At 39.6% G+C, this 15,234-nt stretch overlaps 1 protein-coding gene across 1 annotated transcript in view; it reads left to right on the top strand.

Annotated features, from left to right (window-relative positions):
* Positions 1–15,234, top strand: part of LOC101738384 (uncharacterized) — a 199,715-nt gene that overhangs the window by 169,798 nt on the left and 14,683 nt on the right. The window contains exons 10-20 of the mRNA XM_021346668.3: positions 691–785; positions 1,558–1,791; positions 5,533–5,674; positions 7,081–7,232; positions 9,400–9,509; positions 9,977–10,137; positions 10,713–10,979; positions 11,787–12,007; positions 12,789–12,972; positions 13,734–13,874; positions 14,413–14,674. Coding sequence (XP_021202343.2) covers positions 691–785; positions 1,558–1,791; positions 5,533–5,674; positions 7,081–7,232; positions 9,400–9,509; positions 9,977–10,137; positions 10,713–10,979; positions 11,787–12,007; positions 12,789–12,972; positions 13,734–13,874; positions 14,413–14,674 — 1,969 coding nt within the window. The remainder of the gene's footprint in view (positions 1–690; positions 786–1,557; positions 1,792–5,532; positions 5,675–7,080; positions 7,233–9,399; positions 9,510–9,976; positions 10,138–10,712; positions 10,980–11,786; positions 12,008–12,788; positions 12,973–13,733; positions 13,875–14,412; positions 14,675–15,234) is intronic.

Below are 15,234 nucleotides of genomic sequence, written 5' to 3'. Positions count from 1 at the left end.
ACATGAATGTACCGCATACATTTAAAATTTTAAGATAGAATTCCAAGAGTTTGTTGTTCTAACCTAAAGTTTAATTAGTTCTCGTCGTGCTGGACGACAGACAGGGCCCCCGCCCTCAGAGGAACGTGTTCTCGCAATATCTAGCATAGATTAGCAGTCATAGCTGAAATTAAACTTATAATTTATATTAGCACCTTAACTGCGAAACGCTGGGAGTTTGTCTGTCAGCAAGCTAAGAAAAACCTGAACTTCTCTGTCGTGCAGAGGCGGTAGCTTCAATAAGATTTAGTAGAAGAGAGAGACAAATATATATATCTAAGTTGGATGTGTTAAATAATATTCAAGATAGAATAAAAATTAAATATCAAATTACTCGGGATTGTTTCTTAAATAGGTAGTCGTTGTAACCTAATGGTTTAGACATCCGGTGCATTCGTATCAAGCGATGCGTTTGTGTCGATGTTCGAATCCTGCAAACAGGTATTTTTTTTTCTTTTTTATTGCCCTTGTATGCAGTTGAGAATAAAGCCCACTTGATGGTGAGTGGTTATCGTCGCCCATGGACGTCAACAATTTCAGGGGCAGAGCCAAACCGCTGCCTATATTACTTGTTTACTTTGTTAATGTCTACGAATTCCATCCATCTAAGCAATATAATCAACACTAAAAAGTTCGCGTGCTTGTTGACAGCCCAGTCGTGTATGGACGTGAGACAAGTACTCTACAATAATCATTGCTATCTTTTCTCTGGATATCCGAGAGCTTCGTGGACCACAGCGAAACAGGTAAAAAGCGTTTGTGAATGTTCCCATATGCCCTAGACGAAAAGTCTTCAAAAGTAAATCTTCCAAAGGAATAAAACATTGGGTGATTTGGGCCTACGCAGGAATGAAAACTGACTGACTCTACTTCTCTTTTCTACTTCTTCCGCGAAGTTGAAACTGGTGGTGGTAGGACGTCTTGTGAGTCCGCACGGGTAGGTAGCACTACCCTACCTATTTCTCATGAAGCACTAACGCGTTTCGGTTTGAAGGGTTGTACTGTTAAAAATGAGTCCTTAGAACTCATGTCTCAAGGTAGGTGGCGGCATTTACATTGTAGACGTCTATGGGCTCTGGTAATCACTTAACAAACATGTGGATTGTGAGTTCGTCCACCCATCTAAGCAATAAAAAATTAAAAAAAACCGCATTATATATTATATAATAATCTCGTAAAACAGTGTTCAGCAAATATACCGTATGTAATAATAAAAAGCGTATATCTCAACTTAGCTTTGTTTGAACTTACTCTGACATACAAAATAAGAATTACCAAAAGCACGAATACGCTAAAATTACTACACGAATATAGGGGTTAATGATCTCATTCACTCAATCACATAACTGTTAATGAGCATTCCATATACTAAGAATTGCTGGAGACCGTGAACCTACACATATCTTTAACACGTCTGAAATAACAGCTCACAACCTGACGTCTTTTTCGGGACTACAGCGGATTTTAAGAATCAATAATCATGAATCACAGGTCAAAATAATCAAATTCCTTCCCCAGGTCTGCGAGGGCCTGAACATGCATCTCGCGTCAGTCCATTCCGGCGACGAAGAGCGTTTCATCATATCCGGCATCAGACAGAGTGCGGACTACAGCGCCGGATCGGTTTATTGGCTGGGCGCTCGTCTGCTGGACGGGGATTTCTCCTGGATCGATGACTCGGAAGTGGAGTACCAGGGGTGGCCGCCTTACAACGACACTGATGAGCTCGATGACGCCTGCCTGGCTATTCAGGTATTCACCTTTGAAGACTTAAATCCTTATTCACAAAATTAATGCTTATAACATCACAAACAAAATATACCTACAGGACGTACTAAAGTTATATATAGGGTTCGGCGAATGCTGTTAGAAAAGTTAGCGGAATCGTCATGAACTTGATGAAGTTATTTGTTAAGGAAATTTATTAATATATTCCTTTTAATACTGTATAAACTATTATATGTATGTATGTGTGTATATATGTATGTATGTATATGTATATGTGATTTTGTATATATGTAGATATACTTTTTTGTATGTATTCGTTACCTAATATAAATTTCATTGCACCTACCACTATTTACTCTGCACTACCTTTGGTTGACTGGTAGAGAATGCCTTAGGCATTAAGTCCGCCAATGTAAATTTTACATGAAGTGTAATAAATAAAATAAATAAATAAAGTTTGAGGCATGAAATCGTTTTTGCAGAATAACAACTTCATATCTTAATCCTTTAGACGGGAAAGTGAACGTATGAAAATAGAGCGAACACTAACACAATTGAATTGGAACACAAAAATCCATTGAGCGATCTTATTACTGAAAATATCTGCTAATAAATATTTTTTAAAACAAAAATTTCTGAAGTTTAAAGATTTCAATCACATGATTTTGGGCCAGGCGATAATAAAATCCTAAGACGCCGCGACAATATTCTCAGTTTAGAATAATTTGTTTTTTTTTCTAATGCATAAACGATCTGGCGGTGTACATGCTGTTAAAGGGTTGCCGTATCCCATAAACGTCATAACACGGATACCGTCTGATGATGAAGTCTGAATTTTGTTACGCCTCTCCCTCTATTCAAACCTAAGCGCGTGAATGATGGAAGTTGAGATATTAACCTCGCGGATCAAAGTATCGAAGATAGTAGCTTCATAGTGGCAGAAACGCAATATTCCATTTGCCACGATATTTTCTTTTCTATTTTACACCAGACTTTCATTCGGAGAATAATGCTTACAAGCCCTTCTCATTTAGAATTTTGTAGCACATTGAATTTTGATGTTAAGTTGTTCCCAAAGCGCCTAGAATGGTCTTGTAAACTCAAGTGCTTAATCTTATACCCTTAAACGAGCAATTCTTGTATATATATATATAATCTGAATCTCGGAAAGGGCTCCAACGATTTTCATAAAATTTAATATACAGGGGATTTCGGGGGCGATAAATCGATCTAGCTACGATTTATTTTCAGAAAATGTTGTTTTATTCGTGTTTTCAATAATCAACTTTATCGATAATCAACTTTATGACTCTTCCCGACATCTATTGGCGAATAATAATACTACTTTTACTGCTTTAAAGACACAACAAGAAGGCGTTATAAAAAAGAAAAAAACGAGTAAAGCTCGGTCATCATCTCGTATTGATTAAACTTTCAACAACTACAAAGTTAGTCCATGATAAATTGAACTAGACAATTCGGCCGGTTCATTCCTCGTGGATTAGTCTGAATTACGTGATCGCTAGGGGATCCTTTCAGGTGTTATTAGATGAATACAAAATCGGTTTTCAGTTTCTAGTTCGCTCACGCTAAAAGAGAAAGCAAGGTTCAAATACAACATTCACTCATTACTATTGCCACTGTACTTAGTCTATGTGCTAAGTGCGAGTTTTTAACTTTCTCGATAGCGTAAAAGTTAACTCAAATTTGTATGCAGTTGGAACAGCGCCCCTAGCGGCAAACGTAGGCAAACGTTCCAACTCCATACAAATTTGAGTAAACTTTTACGCTATCGAGAACGTTCAAAAACTCGCACTAAGCCACTGACACTAAAATTAGTACAAGAAAATGAAATAAATGTTACATTTTAATTCGGAACATCGTACCAATATTAAATGTGTTTTCTTTTTGTGAAAGATCTGCGCTATCTTGTCGATCCATAACAAAGTTGGGTGAGAGATTGAATAGCCATGATAGCATTACATAAGGTATAAAGTCTAATGCATTTCAAATGACCAGATGCTCGGCTTTTTAGTGCCTATACAAGCAGCATACGGACTCAGTGTTATGGCACAGCTGAGCTACCGCCTTTTGACGAACACTTTCATACCGGAATTTTGATGGATGAAAAGCACAAATGTCGTATTCTGGAGAAAGCCTATCCAAAGGCAAATGATTCCAATAAAATCGAAAAAATCTTATGAATTAGAAAGTTGAGGTCTTCCTATAAGACCGAGTGATTATATATATATATATACATATACATATATTATACTGACCGATTACATTACGATCAGTAGATTTGTATTCAGTTAATTTTATAATAGCCGGCAAACTTCTTGAGCATTTGTCGACGTAGTGGGGGTAAGTTTGCGCATGGTACACTCACGTGCAAAAACATTATGTACTCTGCGTCATAATGCTATTAAATTATTAAAATCAACATATGTATTTATTTATATATTTATGAGAACATCAACAAAAAATATAGGTTAATAATTGTAATAATTTAATCCTGGGGTAAAATTGATATTCCTTCTATTAAGTCAAAACTAGAGCTGTTGCCAGGTCTTGGTTCAGTTGAAGCGAAGCTGGTATTTGTAATTATTTTTTTCGTTATCATAATCTTGACCATCATCATCACTGTTTTTATCACCCGAGTTGCTATCATCGTGATGAGTCGACATAGGGATCATCGGTGTAGTTTACAACTCGGTCGGTTCGGTCTTCTTTTTTGTCTATAATTAATTATTTTTTGAAGATATTCGATTCGTAGTAATCGAATGTAACTTTTTTCAATTACCAGCTTCCGATTATTTTCTGTTTTTTTTTCCATCTGAAGCCTAGCTCTTTCATAATTCGTCGTAAACTTTATACCGAGCCATTAAAATTTATATCTTCTTTAAATTTTTCGAAGCCTTTCTACGGTACGGAGTTTCGCTGCTTCTTATGTAGTTATTATGATTACATCTTTTTATTACAGATTGAACGAAACTATCCATTCCGGTAAATTTCTTCTTCCCTGATCTTTTCTTACCCGGTGTCCGAAACACGGCGAGCAAGCCAGAGCCTTTAGCTTCGTTAATAATGCACCTAACAGCACTCACGGATGTTTTTGTTGCTTCCGAAGTCTGTTTTACTTTTTCTATATCATTCTTCCCCTGTTTTATAATGAAGCAATATACGTCGTACACAACTTTTCTACCCTTTCTTTTGAATACTACACCAGTTTGTCGCGGCATAGTGTATTTTTTATAAAAAATCAACAAACACTCAACAAATAGCAATGGCAACAAAGTCAACAAGCAATTATAACAAATAACTTAACGATTAATAACGATAGACTTTTCACTGTACGCAAGCGTACTTTTGGGAGCAAGCAGAACGAGGGCGCGGTGCGGGACGCAAGGTTCGACTGATCTACCAATAACGCGCTCGATACGATTTCCCCTGCCGTCGCGCCTCACCCTCACCACCAAAGTGATCTAAAATTCGGTTCTGCGCAGTCAAGGTCATTTGCTCACGAAGTTTGCCGGTTACTATACATAGTTAGTCAAAATATTAAATGGACATCCCGAATGTAAAAAAAAAATCAAATTTTTTTTTACTTCGTCAAGAATTTTCATTCAAAATTCAAACTGCAAATTTGGAACATTTATGCCAAAGAATAACGTTATAACACTGGCAAAGAATTACATCTAAAAGTTTGTAAAGAATAACTTATTGATGGAACATTTAGATGGCATTTATCAATTGCTTCTGCAGTGGAAATCTTCGCCGGTGCCGTCGCAGCCGAGTGGTCTCTATTGGACACTTCACAAATGCATCCTCACCGGTGGATATGTCTGCAAAAGGAAGCTCAATCCTGAACACAGTGTGCAGAACAGAACAGTTGAAGGAACATCAGGTTAGACTTACCTAAAAAGCTAGCTTGCCATAATAATATATATTATACCAGTTATTAATCCAAAGAACTTGGAGACTCTCAATTACATCTTGACTCTTTATCCAACTGTCAATAAAGATAAAGATAAATATTAAAAATAGCCGATTTCACCGACGATATCCCCTCCTATAGAAAGACATGAGTAGAATGAAATCGAAGCGAATATTTATTTATCTCAATTCCGGAAACAATATACCTACTTGTAAAATAAGCTATACAACGATATAAGCATTAAATCAAATCAACAAGAAGTTACAACATGTATGCAATTACTAATTACAAGAATAACTTTAGAACTTATTTACTACTATAGTAGAATTATTTTGTCCGTGCAGTTTGGGTCATAAAAGATAGCCCGGCTAGGGCGGTGGGCATGTTGCGCTGGCGCAACGCCATTATCGATAAAAACAAATGAGTCATCGAAGGCAGGTACACGGCGGCGGGGTGGTATACGAAGGGCGGTGAGACATTATTATGTTATGAATCATTTGTACTTACCTGCAAATTATAGTACATTATGTCGAAGAGAAATGTGTTTTTATGCATTCGTTCTCTGAATTTCTTTAGTGACACAATGTGACACAATCCTTTGTTTTGTATCAAAACGGCAGAATTTATTCAAAATAATATTCGCATGTGTTGTTATCAATAATGTGTTAAAAATTTTCACTGAAATAAAAGTAGAACCCGAAAAGTTACCAAGTGTTAATTTCTGCCGTTCTCGTTAACTTGCTGCGGCGATATGTGTAAGTGTTCGATTAGTGATTTTTCTTTTATTTTTATCACTAACCCACAAAATGAAAAAACTAAATACACTATCGATAACGCTTATCGACAACAATAATGCGCATCACTATGCCCGTCCATAAGGCTCGTGAGTGGAAGAGAGAGCGAAATAGTCGCTTCACCGCTCCGATTTTTTATGACCCAAACTGCACGGACAAAATAATTCTACTATAGTCTACTGAATGCACGTCTGTTCTATTTAGAAAAGTTTCGTTGAAAAATTAAGCCATAGAATGTTACTGTTCATTTAAAAGAAGCATACGAGGAAATGAGAAATAAAAAAGATAGGTTCCCTGGGCTTATTTTACCAGTTCTTCTCAGCGTGCTTAGTGCGAGTTTTTTAACTTCACGATCGCGTAAAAGTTAACTCAAATTTTTGTTTTAGCACATGGAAGCACACAAGAATCCCTGGAGCTCTTTTTGGAACTTGTTATGGAATTTAAAGGCTTTGATATACAACAGATTACATTTTAAGCATCAAAATTGAAAGGGCTATAACACAAAATAAAATTGTACCTCCCTGTTCACTGATGTTCAATGTTTTGGTGTTCAATAACGTATACTCTTTCTCTTTCACACAGGAATTCTAACGAGCCCAAATCATCCAGGCCTGTATGACAACGACCTGGACTACTGGATCCACGTGGTTGGACCGCCTGACACTAGACTGGTTTTCGTGTTCGTTGCCGTAGACTTGGAGTACCAGAAGGACTGTCTTTATGATTTCGTTGAGGTAAATCGAGTTATTCTATAAGTCGACATGGCAATAATATAGGGTATGATGCGAGTCGTCAAGGGGGGACCTTCGAACTCACACCGTCCCATTTGCACCATCTTAATCTTAACCAAAGAGTAGAATCAGTATTAGCGCTGCATAATCCCCGCAATTACAGTTGTGAATTGAAAATGGTTTCAGTCGCCAATTCGTTTAATTTTAAAATTAAATAAGAACAACAAAATCCATTCTTTAATACGAGAACTAGCCGGGAAAGCATTAGAAAACTCTGAAATTGAATAGAAAATTAATTACTATAAATATTCTGGCTTTATTATCTTCTTATATGGGGCGGTGACGTGGACACTCAAGAAGGCTGATCGATATCGGGTCGACGTGTTTGAGATGAGGTGCTGGAGGAAAGTGCTGCGGATTCCCTGGACGGCGCATCGGACAAACGCATCAATCCTGGAAGAACGATGTCTCCACAACACTCTCCACCACTTGCCTACGTAGGATTTTCGAGTTTTTCGGTCATGTTGCGAGGAAAAAGGGCGACAATCTCGAAAGACTAATTATCACCAGCAAAGTGGAAGGCCTAGGGGGCGTAGTCCCATGCGCTGGTCCGATCAGATTAAGACTGCTTTGGACTCCAGCATCAATGTCGCTATCTGCTGCGCGGAGGACAGGAAGGAATGGAGGAACATAGTCCAAACAAAAATGTTCCGTAAAGGTCACGACCTTCAGCACTGAAGAACACGACGCACAGAGAGAAAGAGATAAATATTCTGTCAATAAGAAATTGGATAGGACTGTTTTACACTAGCAAATCGAAGAGCTATGTTCAAGAATAAAATATGTATAATTCAATTCAATATTAAGCCTAAACAATTCGTACGAAAATGTCACGTTCATATTCAAGACTGCGCGAATTAAATTTATCGAAGTATTATCGGTTTTACGAATCTCCTAATATGCCCTAAATATCTATTTAGAGATGATCTTGTCTTCATTTTGATAAGTACTAAAATCCGAATTCTATTCGGAGAATATTATATCCGATTTGTATTGAACTTAATTCCGCAAGTTCAAGGTTACGTCTCGACCGCGCTTAACGACTTAAGCCGTCTCGTACAAGTTAAGCGGATTGTTATCGTAATGCGATGATTTTACGAATCTATTTTGAATGAAGGCAATTTAGCGTAGATTTTCTTTAAGATATTAGATTTTATATTATTTTAGACCTTAATGAAGCGAATAAAAAATATATTATCTACATTCTAAAAACCTATAAATATAAAAGAGTATTAAAAATACAAACTACAAAAATGTTAAAAACTAGCAATGCCCTCGACTTAGTCGAGGCTTAGACTTTACTGAAATGGCTTCTCTCTGACTCTGGCATTGCTGACGTCCATGGGCGACGATAACCACTTACCATGAGGATGGTCGTATGCTCATCTGGCTACATGAGCCATAAAAAAAAACTCCTATGTTCAGAAAGATTAGGTCTTTTTTATAGTGTATTTTTGAGAAATGCTTAAAAAATATTTACTTTTTAACTAAACTATACTATATATAATGTTATGTATTACGTACATTAAATAATCGAAAATTAATATTAAGTACAATTCGAAAAGACGTGGTAGACAGCGCTTCAAAAATAAAGTTTTAATTGAAATCATCTAAAATTTAAAGCCCTTGTTCCTTGAAACGAGAACATTCTTACTGGCGAATCTGTGCAACTAAGCCCAACTAAGACTAATTACCGGGTCATTAGTCATTACCGGATCGAAAGACGCAACAAAATTAACTCCTTCATCCACCTTTATGTTGTCCTACCCGCCCTACAAACCACAAAGCAATTCGCGACAAAAATAAGGGAGACGACGGCTGCCTTAGCACCAACAATTCAACCTTAGTTACTGGTGGTAGGGTGTCTTGTAAGTTCGCACGGGTAGGTACCACCACCCTGCCTATTTCTGCCGTGAAACAGTAATGCGTTTCGGTTTGAAAGGTGGGACAGCCGTTGTAACTAAACTGAGACCTTAGAACTTATATCTCAAGGTGGGTGGCAGCATTTACGTTGTAGATGTCCATGGGCTCCGGTAACCACTTCACACCAAGTGGGCCGTGAGCTCATCCACACACCTAAGCAATAAAAAATTACGCAATGTATTTTTAGTTACGTGATGTCCAAACTATGAAGTCATCGAGGTATTGCGGCAACGTCGCCGAGACAAGATGGGTAGCCGACGGTCACCGAGCTGTCCTACATTTCCATTCTGATTACAAGTAAGTAAATATCATTCAACACTATCATTTCCTACTAACAAACAATTTCAAATAAAGCTTCGCAAATCAATATTAAATGAACTTGCAATGTAACGCAATGTTAACCTCCTCAGTTCAGACGAGGCTAATGACCCCGCACATGCTTTTGTTTGTATTACAACGCGTGCTATGTAGAAACGAGCAAAACAAATCATTGGTGTTTTTGCTGTATCGTGTCAGGTATGTAGTTAATGAAAAATAATCATTAGTTAAATCGTAAAAGCACTAAAAGTTTCAGTTTTTTATACTCGTCTGCCTACAAGAACAATAAAAAAACAAACATCATCGTAATAGAATATCTGAAAAAAAACAAATTACCCAAAACAAATCAAAATCGTTACTAAAGCGCAGATTACTTCTGTTTCCCAAACGCTAACTCTCGATATCTAGAAGTTTCATACGAATAAAATGAAAGTGTTTTATTTCAGCACGCAAGGCTCTGGATTCTCTTTATCGTGGCGTGCTGTGGAGCTCGCTGGCTGTCCGTCGCAGACGTTCACATCCAAGGAAGGAGTATTAAAAAGCCCCAACTTCCCCCACTTCTTGCTGCCCAATCTGGATTGTACCATTGATATCCTCGCTCCAACTGGTAAGTATAATACCATAATTTAGTTTTATTAGCTGTGTAAGTCTACAGTACGTGCCTTGCGCGTCTGGTGACGCCGGTAGCTTGTGGTCATGCTGGTCACACTGCGCGCGAACCGTTTTAGCGCTTAAATAAAGAGGCGCAAACAAAGCAAGAGATTTTGATATTTATTCTGTTAAGATCGGTGTAAGGCGTAGGGCGTGGTTTTAACGCGATAATAGCTTATGGTTTCCTGGAACTGAACTTTGCTTTTCCATAGCAGGGACTTATATAATAAAATTCATATATATTTTAAGCGGTATTCTTGTTGATGTTCTCGTCTCTATATTAGTGCATACTTTAGAATAATGTCGCAATCACGTTTTACGTATTGTCGTAATAGATACAATGCAAGCATACTAGTTACGGTATGCGTATAAACTTGTTTTACCTGTGAATTTTATCACATAAGTTATTTATTCATTGCTGCTTTTGTATGATAGATTGTTAACAGAATCAACGATTATAACCTTCCGTCCAATCGAATCGATTTTCTTTGTAAGTTTTAACATAAGCTATGAATAATTTTCTATTGTCAGGTAAAAGAGTCTACCTCAACATCAGCTATTTCGATTTCGGCTATGGAACTTTTGACAAAGGCGTTCCCGTCAACGTCACTGGCTCCGTCAGCGAAGAGTCGTACCTCGAGGTGCAGGTCGACCTGGAGAACCTCCCGATCAGACCGTTTCAGAGTCCCGATATCTTGACGAACAGCCTCTTTGTCTCTAAAGCGGAGATTCTGAGGATAAGACTCAGGACTGGAGAGAATGTTACCGGGAAAGGTTTTTTAGCACATTTCACAACCGGTAAGTTGATTTGGTCAACCGGTAATTTCACAACCGGTATTATTGCTAAAATAATCAACTCGTCTGTACTAATTTAAGTAGGTACCTAAAGATGGTAAGCATGGCTATGGCTAAGCCTTAGGCGTTAAGGCTTTCTTAAGCCTTGCTCTTGCCTTATGCTCTTGCATATGAGATGTGAATATGTGAAATAAATAAAAAACCCACCGGAACGGAACTCTTGTCGCTTAAGCTTGAAGAAGAATGCTAAATTTTACCGAATAAGTTTTATATCGTACGTACATATACATAGCTTAAGTTTTTTCCCTACTTATTTGCTGATAACATTAGGGCTCTTCCAGCTTCTTGCGGACGGGTAGGTGAGCTCACGGCTTCAAGGAGAAGTGAGACAATTTGCTAACACTAGCCCTAGTAAGAGCAGTGCTACGCGGAATCTACTACCGTAGCACGGTGACGCTGATATGGTATCTCTAGTCCATCAGATTAGGTAGGAAAAAAGGGCCATAATCGCGACCCACTGAGAAGATGCGGCGACAAGCTCAATGGGCTGTGTCTATGGGTTAATTCGCTCGTCGAACTCTAAGTCATAATCGACCAGTTCGACGAGGACGGTGACCGATCTTTGAAGACTTTAAAAGCACCGAGAGGATCCGCGGGATCTGACCAGATAAGTTTCGGGCGACGTCAACTTTACATTGTCCCGTCGCCTGGGTCGGAAATAAAGTTTAAGCAAACGTCTGTTAACATACATTACAAATTGTTTCTCGATTTTTGTAAAAAGTTTCATTAATACTTGCTTTTGATTTTCAGTGAATTTTTTAAACGTGTCCAATGTGATCGATCTCCGAGACGTCCGCTCGGGGCGAGTGGCGGCTCCGAACTGGCCTCAGCGCGCCCCCCCGCGCGCCGCCCTCCGCACCCGGCTGCTCGCACCGCACCATCACACATTGACACTGGCTTTTGCGAAGACTACCCTAGTGGTGCTGGGGGACACCGCGGCGCCCTGCGGGGATGGAAACGGTTGGATCGAGGTTTGCGGATTAGCTATAAAAAAAAGTGCTTAGTAAATCATTTAAAATCTCATCTAGTTGTTTGTAATGCCTATGGTTTCCTAAGTAGCTATAAGATAATTTGAAAGTGCTTAATAAATAATTTCAAATCTCATCTAGTTGTTTGTAATGTCTATGGTTTCCCGTAATTAAGTATTAGACAGGCCGTAACTATGTTCAATAATTCTTAATTGATAAAACTAATATTCGTCCATACCTAATATACAAAAACCATACGATTGACAAATTAAGAAGGAAATAAATAATGTTTTAAATTTTTGGAAATTAAAATCAAATAATCTATTCCTAAAATTAAAATTGACAACACTTGCACCTCGTCAATTGCTACGAAACAAACAATAAACGAAGAAAATCTGATGACGAACGTAAAAGAAAATAATTTGCGAACGATTTGTTCTCTTCTTCTTTTTTTCCACCTTATCCCACTAGGTGGGGTCGGCACAGCTAATTTTTCTCTTCCATTCTCTTCTATCAGCCGTCACCTCAACAGTCACTTCTCTCTCTCTCTCATATCATCATTCACACACTCCATCCATGTCTTCTTCGGTCGACCTCTTCCCCCTCTACCTTGCACTACCATTTCCATACATCTCCTAGTAACACGCATCTCCTCTCTACGCATCACATGTCCATTCCACGCTAACCGTCCGCTCTTTAATTTGTAGATTACCGAGGTTACTTTCACACTTCCTCTTCCTCTTTGCTCTAAGCCTATTAAATACGTATTCACTTTCGTTTGTAGGTTAAAGACAGCTATACCGACAATAACGGCACCCAGTGGACCCTGTGTGAGGTGGACAGGAGGAAGAGGAAGCTGGCGCCGACAGCTCCACTGGTCATAAACTCGTATCTCCATTCGCTGGTGATCACTCAGCACTCTGGAGAAAGAGGAGTCAACATGGACGCAGCACTTGTTGTCAACGAAGGTAGGATAGCTTTATTCAATTTTAATAAATACGCAGTAACAATAAACACTCGTACAGTTTAATTTTTAAATGTTTTTGATAGTTCAAAAGAAAAGTTTTTGCGAGATATCCCGTAGCTCAAATATCACACCATAATGTAATTTGTGGAAATAGGAAAAACGACTGTGTTACTAGAAGCTTTTCAGAAGGAAATATAAGAACATATGGTATAAGAACACTGGTGGTAGGACCTCTTGGGTGTCCGCGCGGGTAGGTACTTACCCGGCCTATTTCTGCCGTGATGCAGTAATGCGCTTCGGTTTGAAGGGTTATAAGTATACTGAGACGTTAGAACTTATATCTCAAGGAGGGTGGCGCATTTACGTTGTAGATGTCTATGGGCTTCAGTAACCACTTAACATCAGGTGGGCTGTGAGCTCGTCCACCCATCTAAGCAATGAAAAAAAAATATTGACAATTTCGTAGAAAAACAACGAGTAGTACTCTCGACATTATATAGAAAGCAAAAATTGGAGTCTCTAGTCAGAAGAAAGAGAAGATTTTAGACGCTATAGTCGATAGTCCAAGTAAAGACAGATCGAGGCCGAAAAACCGATAAATTGATTCAACACACAGAACCCAATCCAAACGTTACAAATTGTAACAAGATGTTAAGTTACAAGATGCTGCTGACGAGAAGACGCTTAAACTAAGCCCCAACTTGTTGTTAGAATTAAAAACGGCTACGAAAACTTTAAGTTATTTTCATAATGCCCCTTTAGATCCGGAGTACCACAGTAAAGTACTGCTTCTACCTGACGAAACTAACTTGGAGTCGTGCTACCCAAACCCGTGTCTCAACGACGGACGTTGCTCCTCTGATGACGCTCGAAGTTTCTGCGAATGTGCTGGATACTATACAGGTAACACGCAAAATAATAACAGAATTAATCGTTAGGTAATTGAATTGTTTTTTTACAGGAATGTATGTAAATATGTACTCAATACAATATATTTCATGAAACCTTAGTGATAGGACCGGTTCCAAATTGTACCGTAAAAGAATTCACAGAAAAGAATTGACAGTAATTAAAAAGTTAATTTAAAGTTATGGTACGAGTACTAATAGAATATCTCATTCTCCTTAATTATTAACTCGTTCAATATTGTTTTAATCCATATATACAGCCCACTGAGTTTCTCGCCGGATCTTCTCAGTAGGTCGCGTTTCCGATCCGGTGGTAGATTCTGCGAAATACTGGTCCTGCTAGGCCAAGGGTTAGCAACACTCCGATTTGAGCTCCGCGAGCTCACCTACATGTCAAGGCGAAGCTGAAATAGCCTCTCAAGGCTATCAGCATATGTAGAATTTGTTTTTTAACAGACTTAAAAGCGGCTTTAATATAAGACTCCACATGAACCGCTTGTGAATGTTAAGCAACATCGACAAGTGTTGTCTAGGAGTGTTCTGTCTCGTGACCGCGTGCGAGCGGTCGCCGTGCTTGTTCGGGAAGTGCTCGCTGGGCGGCGGCGAGGGGGGCGAGGGAGGCGAGGGCGGCGGCGTGGAGTCGTTCCGGTGCGCATGCGCGCGCGGGTGGCGCGGGCGACGTTGCAGCGAGCGCGTGCGGCCCTGCGCCTCGCGGCCCTGCAACAGCCGCGGCGCCTGCACCGAGCGGGACGGCGCCTTCCTCTGCCAGTGCAACCCTTCCTGGAAAGGCAAGAGGTAAATTTAATTACTGGTGGCCCTGAGGACTTCACAGTTTCACCAGGATGGGTGGACGAATGGACACTGTGGTAGGACCTCTTGTGAGTCCACACGGGTAGGTACCACCAGCCTGCCTATTTCTGCTGTGAAGCAACAATGCGTTTCGGTTTGTAGGGTAGGGCAGTCGTTGTAACTATACTGAAACCTTAAAACTTATCTCAAGGTGGGTGGCGCATTTACGTTGTAGATGTCTATGGGCTCCAGTAACCATTTAACACCAGGTCGGCTGTGAGCTTGTCCACCCATCCAAGCAATAAAAAAAAAAAAAGACTCAGCTAGGAGGGTAAACTGCGAGGGGGTGAGGCCGCGCGGCGCGCTACCAGCACTCTAGCGCGCTGCCGTGGAGTGAATAGAGGGACCGGTCGACGGTGTATCGCGTCCCGACCCGGCAGGCTGGTTCTGGTCCAGCGGGGTATTCCGGGACACCAGCGGCACCGTCTGGGCGGCCCGACGGGCTGCCGTACCGAGACGGCCGACGTTTCAGAGCCTTCGATTCGCCTCGAAGGTTCCGTCGGCTG

This window comes from Bombyx mori, chromosome 11 (assembly GCF_030269925.1).
Source record: "Bombyx mori chromosome 11, ASM3026992v2".
Taxonomy (NCBI): domain Eukaryota; kingdom Metazoa; phylum Arthropoda; class Insecta; order Lepidoptera; family Bombycidae; genus Bombyx; species Bombyx mori.
Note: the sequence above shows the minus strand (reverse complement) of the source record. Positions and strands in the feature narration are given on the sequence as shown.